Source organism: Sphaeramia orbicularis, chromosome 5 (assembly GCF_902148855.1).
Source record: "Sphaeramia orbicularis chromosome 5, fSphaOr1.1, whole genome shotgun sequence".
NCBI classification, from domain to species: Eukaryota; Metazoa; Chordata; class Actinopteri; order Kurtiformes; family Apogonidae; genus Sphaeramia; species Sphaeramia orbicularis.
The window spans coordinates 15297818-15313694 of record NC_043961.1 but is presented as its reverse complement, the minus strand read 5'-3'; the positions used below and the strand labels follow the sequence as shown (position 1 = coordinate 15313694).

At 36.7% G+C, this 15877-nt stretch overlaps 1 protein-coding gene across 1 annotated transcript in view; it reads right to left on the bottom strand.

The window, feature by feature from the left end:
• cntn6 (contactin 6) overlaps window positions 1-15877 on the bottom strand; it is a 157425-nt gene that overhangs the window by 110390 nt on the left and 31158 nt on the right. The window contains exons 5-7 of the mRNA XM_030135526.1: window positions 14676-14771; window positions 1097-1300; window positions 526-628 (exon numbers count right to left, since the gene is read on the bottom strand). Coding sequence (XP_029991386.1) covers window positions 526-628; window positions 1097-1300; window positions 14676-14771 — 403 coding nt within the window. The remainder of the gene's footprint in view (window positions 1-525; window positions 629-1096; window positions 1301-14675; window positions 14772-15877) is intronic.

The window sequence follows — 15877 nt, the reverse complement described above, 5'->3', positions numbered from 1 at the left end:
CGAAGAAGAAGAAGAAACATGTCGCGGTATGTGTGGACACACCAGGAAACCTGATCATTTTTTAATTTACTACAACATAGAGGGGTAATATATAATAATAATGAATATATCTGTAAATCAACACCATATTTACGTTCGTCGCCATGTTTATTGAATGACTTCTCCTGTCATCTCGCGATTATAAATAAACAAACCATCGCATTTGTGATTTAATGGAAAAACCGACATTACACACTTCTGTTTTTTCGACATTTAGTAAATATTGGTAAAGTTTTGCACAGACGTCCAATGGAAAAGCGACTACTGACTCATTCCATGACGAAGCGTGAGAACTGAAGCGATGCGTCATGAAATGGGTTCATTCTTTTTGAATAACCCTGTATTGTGCAGCTCTAGTACCGTATACTACCATCATACGCAGGATGTAGTACACTGTGTATCCTTATGCAGTATGATGCGTCTACAATGTGATTCCAAATACAACCCACGTGCAGAGCTGCAGCATGTAAATGTTTTGACACTTACTTTCCTAAGGCAAAGCATTCCAGCTTCACTGATGATCCCTTGGAGACGTGAACGGTGTCAGGAAACCGAACCTCAATCTTTGGCTCGTATTCGCCCATCACCGCTGCATGAGGGATAAAACCAAATCGTGTCATTCAAAACACAAAACACGGACATGCAGTTTCCTGTAATTCACAGGCGTGTGGTGGATGACAGCGGCGGCTGCGATGACGCTGTATAAAACGGCGTCGGGCTTAGTGGATGGATGAGTTTGGATTACAGATCCGCTCAAATGTGAAGTGGTGGACGTAAACCGCCCTGATGGGGTTTAGTACATGTGGTGAAGCTGCTTGCTGTGTGTGTTTTTCCTGTATTCTTGTCAGGCCACGCTACATTTCTGCTTATGTAAATATGTGCCTTCATGCAGATACAGAGGGTTTCTCGCATACATAACCCCGTATAGTTCAGAGGGGGTTGGATGGTGTGGAAACCACGCGTGTAAGCAAAAGCACAAACACTGTCACATTCAAGACAAGCCATTTATCTCCTGGGCGTAACCCGGGGCGACTGGAGGCGGGGCTAAGATGCTTACCGTCCCTCCTCAGCACCACAGGCGTCGGGGAGCTCAGCACGGTGGTGTTGGTCATCATGTTTCTGACCGCACATGTGTAGTTCCCAGCGTCGGACGCCTCAACTTTGGCAATGTACAAGTTGCCTGTCCTCTGGGAGATAAAACGGCGGGCGTCCTGTTGTAGGAAACTCCGCTGTCCGTTGAAAACCCATGAATATTTCATCTCTGGGAAGAAAAAAGACAAGCACAGGGTTGTAGCGACTGAGACATAAAAGAGAAACACCTTCTCAAACCGAAGCGAGACTGAGGAAAGATGCAGTCGGTGCATGGATAGTAATCAGAGTACTTTATGAATCCAAAGGGAAACTGTTGAATAATCCTGCTGATCACAACTTTTAGTAATATTTTCACCAGTAACGGCTCATCAACAGAGGGCACTAGGGCAAAAACTCAATACAACTGTTAATAAAAGATCACTGCACTTGCTTTTAGGCATTTGGTTTGTAATACATCACCATATACACCATCCCTTTAAACATATATCATTGTAAATACTGTATATAATACTCTCTTTTAGCACCATTATGACTCGTTATATAACTTTACAAGTTGTTTTCAGGATGCGATTTGTTGGGGGGGATAGGGGGATCAACGCCCCCTCTGGTTTTTACATCCCTACCTCCGCTCAATGAATTTCATCCACGGGGGGGGGGCGGGGGCTGGCAACCAACCAATGGAAATAACAGGCAGGTTGTGACAGTTTTCTTCCACCTATATCCTACATTACTGGCACTAGCGTTCACCTGAACCAAACTGTCGGCAGTCTCAGAATTCGCAAACATCCCCATGCACTGGGGCACCGTAAAAGGGGGGTAAATGTGACAAATTCATGGGGGGGGGGCAGTGGATACAGTTTAGAAGTTGTTAAAATTTCATGTACAATCCTCTGTATAATAAAGGATGGAACCCGAGAGCTGGACGTTGAAAGTATGTAAAGTTTCACTTTCGTTTCACGCCAGCGTTAGTTACGTTAGTGATGGCCCGCACCCCCACATCATCTAATTTCCAATGAAAATCAGGTGTTTTCCAATATTTAACCCTTTCATGGATAGTGGTCACTACAGTGGACAGTTATCCTACAGCTGTTCTCTAGTATATTCATGGATTTTGTTGTTTTAGTTCCATATCAGCCAACACAGTGGACACTTATGCACCATCCCAAACACTGCAATTCAGACCATTACTGTAACTTTGCTGTTCTTGATAAACCTGATCTGCAGTGACATGTTTTAGTGTAAATCAATTGTTATTTGTAAGACAAAAAGTTGTTTTTTTTTTGCATATTATCTCCATGAAGTGAGTAATAACTAGCATTAGAATATAAAATGTGAGAAAACATCAGATTAGAAGAATTAAAATGTTTTTATTTCATTGTTTTCATCTCACTTTCTGATATTAGGTTGTAAACATGTTTCTTTACTTCAAAAATTAAATGCATGGAAATTATGTAACTCCATGAAAAGAAAAAAAAAAACAAAACTCGATCACATTGTTTTTTTCATGCCTAACGAGGAATGAAAACACTCAAGAAAAAAATTTTGACTGAGGTTTTCATAATTCATGCATGAAAGGGTTAATGTACTGATCATAGAGCTGTTCATGAAAGCTCAGAATAAAGTTGATGGTTATTGTATCAAAAATGAGGAAAATTGAAGAAAAAGTCACATTTTCAGTCAAATCTCTCATTAACTGAACATAAAACAAGTGTTTCCATCCACTGCCGTTGATCCACCTCCATAGGTTTTACTGGTGAATCAATGTTGTAGAAGATGACCGTGTTTCCATGGTAACAACAGAGCCTCTGAACATCCAAATGGGTCATATCTGATGACCGTGAAAAAATGACAAACTTCATTTTGCATGAATTATTTACATGTATTGATAGGATTAGTGGATCAACAGATATTAAACAGTTTAGATCAGTAGATGGTTTTGGTCGCCAGTGGATGTTTGGGTCTTTGCGGGTTATGGTTTGGTTATTTTCAGCATGAAAAGATGACAAACTGTATTTTACACCAATTATTTCCATGTATTGACAGGATTAGTGGATCGGCAGGTATTAAACAGTTTAGATCAGTCGATGCTTATGGCCGGTGGTGGATGTTTGGGTCTTTATGGGTTAACTCCTTTTCTTCTTCCATCAGTATTTTCCAGTGTGACGCTTTAAAATATGCATTAAAACAGTGAATGATACTGTGACATGTTTCTGTACGGTGAGTCATTGTGGTTCAGTTTACATCAAACCCACATCAAGGAACTGGATGATTCACAAATCTATGAAGTAATGTTTTTTTTTCATAACATTTGCTAAAAGATGCCACTTTATATAAACAGAGTAATGTACCAGAGTTTCACTTTTGAAGACCAGGAGTAATAAAAGCAGCTCTGTCATCTAATCAAACAGCGGTTGGACAGAAATGAACAATGCGGCTCAGTATTTGTCGCAGTATAATGTGAGATCAGAGGCGCCGTTTGAGTCGGTTCATTGCGAGTAAATTACACGGTGATACAACAATTTGTTTTTTTAGTGGTTGCAGCGACAAAGGATAAAATGATCATGGTGAAAAGTCTCTTTGGTTTGTTTATAAATGTCTGTTTGAAGTGTTTCGTGACAAACCGGCTCGTCCTTCACCCTAACGACACCCGTACAGGTGATGAATAGAAGCGATTCCTAAATTTCTCCCGAACTCATGGATCTATGTCAGGTCGGCCTTTGTGGGTTGTAAAGTATTTCATTTCCTCACGGGTACCTGAAACAATACAAACTAATGACTCAGCCTCGTGGGTTTTGTTGAACACATGGCAGCTCTCACTCTTTTCTTTTCTCCTGGCTTTGGTCTATTCATAGAAGAAAAAAAAAAAAAAAAAAAAAAAGAAAGACAAAAAACCCCTGATCTTTTGAGAAACAACAAAGCCCGTATCGGAAACAAAAATCGAGCAAAGAGGTAAATTAGCGACAGATGTTAGCGCGCCAGGTCACATGGGCTCATTATTTGGTGATTTGCCTGGAGGTTTGTAAACTGTAATGTGTCGCTCGTTTTTAGGTTTTCCGCAACTGTAGTCATCCAAACTAACAGGAGACATGCATAGAAATGAAAGAAAAACCACAAGAGGGAGTGGTTAGAATATGAATGCAAAGAAAAACAGTTGAATCAAAGCTCAAGACCCACTTGTTTACTCTGTGTTATATGTCTTGATTTGTTTTTGCTGTTAACGTTTTTAGTTTTTATGTTTTATTGTGATTGATTTTATATCTGTACAGCACTTTGATTGCAAGCGCTTTACAAATGAATTATTATTATTATTATTATTATTATTATTAATCACATAGATCAGGGGCATCAAACATGTTGCCCGTGTGTAAGACGTATCTTATGTTCAATGGAAGTTGAATGTGCGACTTTAAATCTTGCACTAAAATGTCAGACAACCATACATCATACATCACGAACCTAAACGGAAAAGAAGAAATGAAATATTATAAGTTGTTCTGCAAGCCTGAGTTGTTATATTCGGATTTATATTTTGTATCTGTATTTGTATCTTTATTTTATTTGTACTGAACAGTCAGTGAAAGGTTTGATTCATGTGTGGAGTGTGGTTAAAGATGAACTCACACCTGCCTGTGCTGAACTTAGAGAAAAGGTCAGATTCTACATAAAAGATCAATTTTACAGCTTTGGAAAGTAATTGTGGTAGAGAGAGTCGAGCAGAAAAACCAGATTATGAATTTAGGGATTTTTTTTTGTGGTCAAGAAATGCTAGCCTAATTGTGCAGGTGTTAAACAAGACGTGCTTTCTGAAACCCTTTGTGGTTAAGCTATGCAGTTGGTTTGATTGACAGGTGTCCAGGGCACTTGTTAAACTCAGGTGACCTTTCAAATATGGTTTTTCCTGGAATGTGACGTATGTCTGATGTGTTTTTACCCAGCAACAACTGTGACCAATCATTGAGACCATGTACCAAATATGGAAGTCTTCAAAGAGTGACTGAAGACTATAAAAAAGAAAAAAAAAGGGCGTGTTGAGCCGCATTATGTAATAAATTCCCATTATGTAATAAAAGTTCAAAATGTAATAAGAATGTCACGGCATCTTGTAATAAAGCCGCATTATGTAATAAACTGATGCATTTTGTAATAAACTACCTCAATGCATTATGTAGTAAATTTTTTCGGATTTTGTAGCAAGTTATTACAATTTGAGAAATTTATTACAAAATGCACTTGACACATTTTTATTTTCAGGAAAATGTAATGTGCTAAATTAATCTTTAAACTGTGGGGTTAAAGTTCTGATTACATTACCTGTAGCTCCTGTGACTAATTTCTTCTAAATTGCTCTGAAATTATATTAATTTGGATTGTTATTACAAAATGAACCATGTTATTACATTTTTTTAAATAAAAATGTGTCAAGTGCATGTTGTAATAAATTTCTCAAATTGTAATAATGTGGCTTTATTACAAGATGACGTGACATTCTTATTACATTTTGAACTTTTATTACATAATGGGAATTTATTACATAATGCGGCTCAACAGGGCGAGACAAAAAAAGAGACGAATAGTGTCTTTGATGCGAGACTAACTGATAACTGACTTCTTTCTTTTTTGTAACTTTTTCCATTTTTGCCTGAAGCAATAAATCAAGTTTTCGTTTTAACTTTTTAAAACCTCAACCTTTCTTTTTGGGGAATTCTTCATTTTTCCTGGTTTGGTCATTCCATCCGAAACATAACTGGTGAGTTAATAATTTAAAAAACCGCCCCCCTCTGGTAGCAGTCTAAATGGAGTAGTCCAGAGACACTGATGGTCAGGGACTTTGCAAACACGTAGACGTTACCCAGGGCACTGCAAAGTAAATTTTCCAGCGTATAAACATAGAAGATATCTGGGGCAATAATCCATTTAACTAATATTATTGTGGGTGTTTTTTTTTGATTATTGTGCTACGTGTCACACGCGGGTCAAAAACATGTTCCAACATCATTGGAGTCAGACAAATGCCACGTTTCCACTACCTGGTACCAGCTCGGCTCGACTCCACTCAACTCGGCCTTTTTGCGTTTCCATTACGAAAATGGACCTGGAATCTGCTAGTTTTTTGGTATCACCTCCGTCAAGGTTCGAAGACTGGGGAACAGATACTAAAACGTGACATCTAAATACTGCAAACCACTGATTGGTCAGAAAGTTGTCTCTGTGACCCGCTGTTTTACAAAAAACAGATGCGGAAGTTGACACTAAATATAGCGGTAGGTTAATCCACATGATGACAGCCCACAAAACTACACCATGGTCGAGGCAGTTCAGTGTTTGGTGGTCGATGTAAAAATTCAGCATGAGTTTGACGAGACAACACGCAACTAGTGAGTTTATCAGCAACTCTCTGTGCAGACGACACGGAAGTAACGCACCGCATTGCGATGACATCCAGGTACTGTAAAATCAACAGTATCCTGTAATGGAAACGGTCTCCAGGAACAGTACCTGGTACCTGAGTTGAGTCGAGTTGAGTCGGTTCCATGTAGTGGTGGAAAAGAGACTTGTCCACCCTCTGGGAACTTCAGGTTTTGAGGAAAGCAGAGACCATCCTCACGGATCCTCTCCATGTGTTGTCTAAAGGCGGCCTTACACTGTGCGAGTTTAGAGACGATTTCTCACTCGTGCGACTATTTCTGGGATCGGACCCGATGTGCCTCTAATCGTGTGTCGTGCTTCGTGCAGTGTACATGTGGTAAAGAGAAGCAACTAGCACCTCACGACCACCTCACGACCAGCAATCGTGTGTTCGCAAGGAAAACAGAGCTGTTTGAAATCCTGCTCAGTCCTCGTGAGTGTATCGCACTGTCAAAGCACTGCCACGAGCCCATGGGCCTCAAATTCTCACACTGTGCATGCGCAAATACAATATTAGCCAGCTACTGTAAGCTAATTCTAAGCTTACAGTAGCTGGCTATTGGCCTAGTGCAGTTTAGCTTTTGCAGCTTACCTCTAGTTCCCACTGTAGGACTGACAGCCCATACTGTCCACGTCTGGACAACCAATTCTTGCACCAAACACGTCACCGTCTTTTCTTCTTTTTTGATTCCCCGCAGATAATGGCACATATTGCCAAAGCAGCTCGTTGGTTTTTGTTTAGCACTACCATTTCGTGACTCACGCCAATACACAATCGTCTATGCACTTTCGGATTCCTTGGTATTTTAACGTTGTATTCTGGATACAACACTCGAACGTGTCGTGCGTCTTCTGATGTATGGTCATACAGTGTGAGCAGTCAGGTCACGTACGAGCGTCGGTCCGTACAGTGTGAGAACATGAATCGTAAGTCTGACTGTACGACTGATTCGCACAGTTTGAGATGAAGCTGCGTGCAACGATCGAAATAATCGCACAGTGCCTTAACGCCTTAAGAAGTTTGCTTTGATGCCTTCAGGCCAGCGTTACCATGCACCTCAGAGGAGAACCAACAGATATTCAAAAGCTTTTATTCCTTCAGCTGCCACACTTTTAAACCCTGACAGCCGTCATTTTATAGGAGATTTTTTTTAACGTTAGCAGAATTAAAAGGGTCTTTCAGTCATTTAGCCTGCATTGGTATTTACTGATGATTTATTGTTGATTATTTCAAGCTGTGTATGACTTTCATCACCAATTTTTCATCAAATCTGTAAAACTTGAGTCATATCAAGAATCTGTGAATCTTTCCATGATTACTCACCTGAATCTCTTCCCTCACAGTGAACAATTTCAAAGTGTTCTTCACCATAAACAATCCATGTGTTTATAAACAGAGCCGGTAGGTCACTTGGTCATTTTTGGAAATTGTTTGGAAAGTTTGTAAATGTAAATATTTTCATAATTTAATGTTATTTTTTGCACTAAAATTGCTATTAACAAACTATCCTTTAATAATAAAATGTGAACAACCTGAACAAATATGAATAACCTGAAATGTCTAAAGAAAATTAAGTGCTATTTTAACAATATTCTGCCTGTTATTAAATGTTTTGTGTCTTTGTAAATCTGATCTGTAATGTACATGTATAAATGATAAGTTGGGGCAAAATATTGTTAAAACTGCACAAATGTTTCTTAAGAAATTTAAGTTTTTTCAGGTTATTCACATTTTTTTTGTTTGGATAATTTATAAATGTAAATATTTTCATAATTTATTGTTATTTTTTGCACTAAAACGAAGAAAAAAAATTGGACTTGTCATTATTTATAGGCTATCATACTATTATTTTATTAGTTATTCATATTTTTTGTTTGGATAATTTGTAAATGTAAATATTTTCATAATTTATTGTTATTTTTGCACTAAACCTAAAAAAAAAATTAAAAAAAATGGAGTTGTCATTATTTATAGGCTATTATACTATTATTTTATTAGTTATTCACATTTTTTGTTTGGATAGTTTGTAAATGTAAATATTTTCATAATTTATTGTTATTTTTTGCACTAAAACAAGGGGGGAAAAATTAGAGTTGTCATTATTTCTAGGCTATTATACTATTATTTTATTACTTATTCACATTTTTGTTGTTTGGGTAGTATGTAAATGCAATTATTTTCATAAATTATTGTTATTTTTTGCACTAAAACAAAGAAAAAATGTAGAGTTGTCATTATTTATGGGTTATTATACTATTATTTTATTACCTATTAACTTTTTTGTTTGGATAGTATGCAAATGTAATTATTTTCATAAACATATTTTTATTTTTTGCACTAAAACAAAGAAAAAATGTGGTGTTGTCATTATTCATAGGGTATTATACTAACATTATATTACTTCTTCACATTTTTTTGTTTGGATAGTTTGTAAATGTAAATATTTTCATTATTTATTTTTATATTTTGCACTAAAACAAAGAAAACATTTTGAGTTGTCATCATTTATATGCTATTACACTATTACTTTATTATTTCAGCCTATTTGAGATTAAATTGGGCTGACCATGGAACCTGAACTACACTGATTTTTACATCCTGATGCAGAAAAAGCGATGGGAGGGGTGGGGAGTGCGTGGGGGGGGGTTGATGTCTGCAGGGACAGCGGGTTGAACTCGACTATTAAAGCAGTCCTCCTGTATCAGACACATGACATTCTGCAGTCAGCCCTTTTGACTGGGCAGACGGTAAAGAGTCCCACTCATTTCCTTGAGGGAAAACAGTGAATTAAAATCATTACAGGGAAAGTCGGGGCAGAAACTGACAGACCTTTCATGATTAGGAACTATCAGACGCCGGGTCTGTTTAAGGGCTGCAGTCTCACAGCAACAGAGGACTCGCAGGCACATAATCTCACGTCCTCTGACAGAATTTAACTCTCAGCACGGCTCCTTTTACACCACTTACCTATTGATTGCTTAAAGAAGCTTTAGATGACTCCTCTTTTAATAAGGCGCCTTCACTGTATTCCTCAAGTGGTGCATCAACAAGCCCTGCAGATGCTCTGACATGTTTTAAACCTCATGGCAATAGAGGGAAAAAAAAAATTCACCATTTACAGCAAGAGTAATAAAGCCTGGTAGAATATGTGGACAAAAGTATGTGGACACGTTGAATTCAGGTGTTTCTTTTCTAACAGGGGTCTGGGATACAAAACAATAATGACTAATTTCAGAATATATACAGGGTGGGGAAGCAAAATTTACAATGGACATTTAGTTGTTTTTTCTCAGCAGGCACGACGTCAATTGTTTTGAAACCAAACATATATTGATGTCATAATCATACCTAACACTATTGTCCATACCTTTTCAGAAACTTTTGCCCATATGAGTAATCAGGAAAGCAAACGTCAAAGAGTGTGTGATTTGCTGAATGCACTTGTCACACCAAAGGAGATTTCAAAAATAGTTGGAGTGTCCATAAAGACTGTTTATAATGGAAAGAAGAGAATGACTATGAGCAAAACTATTACGAGAAAGTCTGGAAGATACTATTAAAGAAGAATGGGAGAAGTTGTAACCCGAATATTTGAGGAACACTTGCGCAAGTTTCAGGAAGCGTGTGAAGGCAGTTATTGAGAAAGAAGGAGGACACATAGAATAAAAACATTTTCTATGATGTCAATTTTCTTGTGGCAAATAAATTCTCATGACTTTCAATCCCTGCCTCAAAATACTGTAAATTTTGCTTCCCCACCCTGTGTATATATATATATATATATATATATATATATATATATATATATATATATATATATATATATATATATATATATATATTTTTTTTTTTTTTTTTTTTTTTTTTTTTTTTTTTTTTACTTTTATTGAAAAAAACAAAAAAAAAAAAAACAATGTACAGAGTAACAACATTTGTCCTGAGATTGGGCCCAAGATTACAATATAAAATATTTGGTTACAATGAAGAAAAGGAGAGAAAAAAAAAAAGACAAAAAAAAACAATCCAGGCTTAAATATCCATTCCAATTAGACTGAATACTGGTCTCCATCTTCTTTCAAAGGTCGGAGTCTTCAGCTGTAGCTGTGCTGTTAACTGTTCCATTAGACAAACTTGTTTAATTTTTTGTATCCATTGTCCAATTGTAGGTGATTCAGGTTTCAGCCATAACATTGTTATCATTTTTCTCGCAGTCATCAGAAGAAGATATAGTATGAATTCTTGGTCATGGGCCAGACCATCAGGGAATATGTCCAGTAAAAATAATAATGGGTCCATAGAGAGGTTCACTTTAAGTAAACTATCCAATATGCCTTTTACATTAGTCCAGAAGTGTTTCACAATGGGGCACTCCCAAAATATGTGTGTCTGATCACCGACAAGACCACAGTTTCTCCAACACTTGTTGCTAACACCACTTTTAGAGAGAAAAGATTTTAATGGGGTTCTGAAAAATCGTATTTTAACCTTCCAGTCAAATTCCTTCCAAAGCTGACTCCCCACCCCCCTGTGACAACCAGAGCAAACATTTCCCCAGATATCCTCATCCAATATTACGTTTAATTCCCAGAATATAGTTTAATATTGGGATAAATATCATTGTATTGGTTAGTTAGTTCTTTTAAATGTTACCCCGCCCCCCAAAGAGGAGGTGAGGGGTATTTTTTTTGGTTCGATTTGTTTGTTAACACTCTAGCAGTAAAACTATTGGTTGAATTCACACCAGATTTGGTTTATAGATTGCCAGTAACCCACAATAGATGTCATTATATTTTGGGAAAACTAGGTCAAAATTCTTTTTTTTTTTTAGGAATTTTTAAATAATTTTTTTTCTCCCATTTACCTATAATGGGAGAAATTTCAAATGTCTATAAAAACATCAATTTTGTTTCAATTTACTTCAAACTTGACTTGATATGCTGACATCAGCACACGCATAGACATGATGATATCAGATGGATCGATGCCAAAATAAGATAAAATACATTCTGTTGGGTTTCTGTAAATTGGCTTAGAGTCTGGCTTTGACCAACTCTATATAAAGTGTCATGAGAATAACTTTTTTGTTGTGATCTGGCGCTATATAAGTAAAATTTGATTGATTGAGTGATTTGATTGGTTTTCCCCTGTAAGTCGCTTTGGAAAAAAGCGTCTGCCAAATGCATAAACATAAACATGCAAGGGGCGGGGTTTGTTGGGCCTGGAACCACTTGTTACCTTTGCTTCCAAAATACCTCAGAGATGGTTTTAACTTAATTTCTCTTTTTTTTTTTTTTTTTTTTTTAAATTCATGACTATGATTTTAAATGTTTTATCTCTAAATTTCTAAAATATTTTTCATGCTCTGACTGTAAATAATAATTTTCTACCACAACTACCATCTACTTTCTTCACATCTCACTGAGGAACAAAAATCTCCTGTTAAACTTCAAGAAAATATTGATGTTCATAAACTATATGGACAAAAATATTGGGACACATCATGTCTACAGCTGTAAGATGTCCTGTTCATGATGATTTGACATAGAAATGTCAATATTTCCTTACAGTTTAATGGTTTAATAGTTAGAGCATGGAAATAATTTGGACATTTAGGGGTAGAACATTTAAAATCATAGTCATGGATACAAAAAAAAAAAAATCTATGTCTAAAGAAATTAATTATAATATTATCCTCTATATTTTATGTTATTTCTGGTAAATCTGGTATGTTTAATTCACTGATCATGTAGATGTTCATAAAAGCTCAGATTAAAGTTGAAGGATATTATATCAAAAATGAGAAAACTGAAGAAAAAGGGACTTTTTTTTTTTTTTTTTTTAGCAAAATATATCAAAAACTGAACATAAACCCAGTGTGTCCATCCACTGTCATTGATCCAACTCCATGGGTTTAACTGGTGAATCAGTGTTGTAGAAGATGGTGTTTCCATGGCAACTTGATGGGTTTATAAAATTTTTCTTAAAGTTTCAATTTGTAGCTTATTTTCTTCATGTTGCTTATGGTTTTTGTTAATTTTTTATTCATGTTGTTCATTTTAGTCATTACCTTGGCTGTTTTTATTCATTTTCTTCCATGTTATCTATTATTTTGTACATTTTCTTGCTTGTATTTCTTCATTTTTCTTCACTATTATTATACAATTGCTGGGGTTTTTTTTGTTTTTTTTTTCATTTGTTGCCAATTTTAATATTTTTTTCGTTCACGTTCACTGCAGCGCCTCTGAAATTCCAAATGGTCATATCTGATGACCATGAAAAGATGACAAACCGCATTTCACACCAATTATTTACACATATTGATAGGATTAGTGGATCAACAGGTATCGGTGGATGTTTTTGGTCACTGGTGGATATTTGGGTCTTTATGTGTTAACATTTTTTGCTGTACAATTGCCGTTCTTTCAATTTGTTGCAGATTTTATTGTTTTTTTTCTTTCAATTTTTTTCAGTTTTCACGTTCACTGTGGAGCCTCTGAACGTCCAAATGGGTCATATCTGATGACCATGAAAAGATGACAAATTTTACATCAATTATTTACATAGAATGATGGAAAAAAGTGACTTTTACTCTAAAATCTCTCATTAACTGAATATAAACCCAGCGTCTCCATCCACTGTCATTGATCCAACTCCATGGGTTTTACTGGTGAATCAGTGTTGTAGGAGATGATGTTGTTTCCATGGTAACTACATGGGTGTATGCTTCTTTGTTTTTCACTTTTATTAAATTTTTTTTAAATTAATTTTGTTCATTTTAATGATTACCTTGGTTGTTTTTGTCCATTTTCTTTCATGCTATTTATTATTTTGTGAATTTTCCTACTTGTTTTTCTTCATTTTACTTGTTAATTTGTGTTTTTCCATTTTGATGCTGATTTTATTATTTTTTCTTCAAATTTGTTCACTTCCCACATTCACTACTTCACCTCAGAACGTCCAAATGGGTCATATCTGATGACCATGAAAAGATGAGAAACTGTATTTTACACCAATTATTGACATGTATTGATAGGATTAATAGATCAACGGATATTAGTAGATGCTTTTGGTCACTGGTGGATGTTTGGGTCTTTACGTGTTAACATTTTTAAGAACCAAATCCACTGATAGAGCCATTTAACACTTGAACCACATATCAGTAAAATTAGCTGTGGCTGTTTTCCAGTTCAACATAGATGACTCCTCTTTGAATAAGGCGCCTCGGTGTATTCCTCAAGTGGTGCATCAATGACGCCTGCAGATGCTTTGACATGTTTTAAACCTCATTGCGATGGAGAAAAAAAAAAAAAAGAGAGACTATTTTGCTGTTTTTCAATTTTAAACCACCTCCAGCTAGCATTATCGTGCACTGCAAATCCCATCAAATGTGTGACTATGTTGTGTTTAAGAAGAGGAAATAAAGAGATGGAGGCTTTTTAAAATAGAGGAGGTGGGGGGGGACCGGGGGGCAAATTGCTAAAGTGTGGAATCCCACATGGCCGTGGGATTCAGCTGGAAACAGAGAGGCGAGAAAAGGCTGGTACGCTGGCGTGAAATTGCGCCGGTGGGCAACGAATGGCTGCAGGAGTGCGACCACTTTGAGGGTCCGCTAATCAGTAGCACACAGACACATGAGCCGACTCACAGCTGCGCCACGGGATAAACGCTCCCCCGGCCACAGCAGCCACCAGCAAGCCTTTATTACCCACAGATAACCTGCACACAGCCAGGGAAAAAAAAAAAAATGACAGTTGGGGGAAGTGGAGCACCGCAGACTTTATAGATGACAGCGTGGTCACAGATCATATGGGCGCGAAAAGTGAGCTCAAGGTTAAGAAGTGTGAGGCTGTGAACTATAGATGGGCAGGGACCGCGGAGGCTGATCATAAAAAAAAAAAAGTTCGGTGTCTGACAGATAAGGAGTGGAGAACAGTGTCAGAGTTTGAAAAGAAGTGCAGCAGGGGGGGAAAAAAAAAAAAAAATAGAAGAGAAGAGAAGGAAGGTATAAAAACAAAAGAGACACAGCAGTGTTACAGGGAGATAATAAGCAGCAGACTGAGGAACAATAAAGATCGCTGAGGCAAGCAAGAGTGTGGAAGAACAGCAGATGATGCAGAGGAGTCAGGGCTGGACCTACCTCCGTAATGGGGTGGAGGTCCGCAGAGGAGAACCACGGCTTGACCCTCCCTCACCGACACCATGTTCCGCGGCTTCCTACTGAAGTTCTGCAAAACTGTTGAACATATAATAAAACAAATATCAGGGTTTGACAGCTGTTGTGAAGTTTACGGAAGGTGACATTCAGGGATGGGGGTTCCAATCTGCACAATATTTCATTGTATGTTCACATCAGAGCCTCCAGTATACTTACATTTCATTTATAATACATATGTTATAGTTATTATACATATTTCTTTAACCCTCCAGTATCCGGGTGCACCTTTTAGGCACACTTTGCACTTCCTGTTAAAAAACTTCATGTTATTTTTCACAATTTAAATAAGGTTAGAACTCAAAAGTTGTTAATTTTTGCATGATCTTTAAAATTCTGGCCACCAACTAAAATTTGCACATTGTAAATAAACAAAAGAAAATTACAAGACTAGCATCTGTCTCCCAAGTGTGTCTAAAACGCACTGTTTCTTCCATTTGATATGTATGATTAGGGCTGACCTTGATTTACAAAAATAAAATCAAATTAGAGCAGGAAAATAAATCAATATATAATATTTAATAGTTTGATTTATAGGTGTGCATTTTACGCACACTTGGTGACAGATGCTAGTATTTTTGAAAATTTGACGTAGCACCAAAAATAATAATGCATATTAACCAATGTTGGTGCTAACCTCTGACATATGCCAGGATGAAAAAATCAAATAATCTGTGCTGCACTTTTTATGTAGTACATTGAAAAAAAAAAATTTTTTTTGTGTTTTTTGCATCCAAAAAATGGTTTGTTTACATTACAAACACGGCAAAGGGTTAAAAAATGTGACAATTATTGAGTATTTGGTATTTTTATTTACGGCTCAAGTTGATGAAATAGAAAAAAGTGTGAAAAAATTAAAAACAAACTGTATGAAAATTTTTTTGACATTATTCCACAAGTGTGCCAAAAAGGCACACTTGGCGCTTAGTAAGGGCCTTGCTGGATGGGACACCGGAGGGTTAATCATCATATTGATAATACTAGCGGCATTGTACCCATGGTGCCACTGTGTGTGAAAAGTGCCTATACATTATTGGAAATGGACACAGCAAGAGCAGCAGCAATTTTGTAAAAAATTATCGTGATGTTATTTGTTCATATTATTTGGGAGTGCATATTTAAGGAAT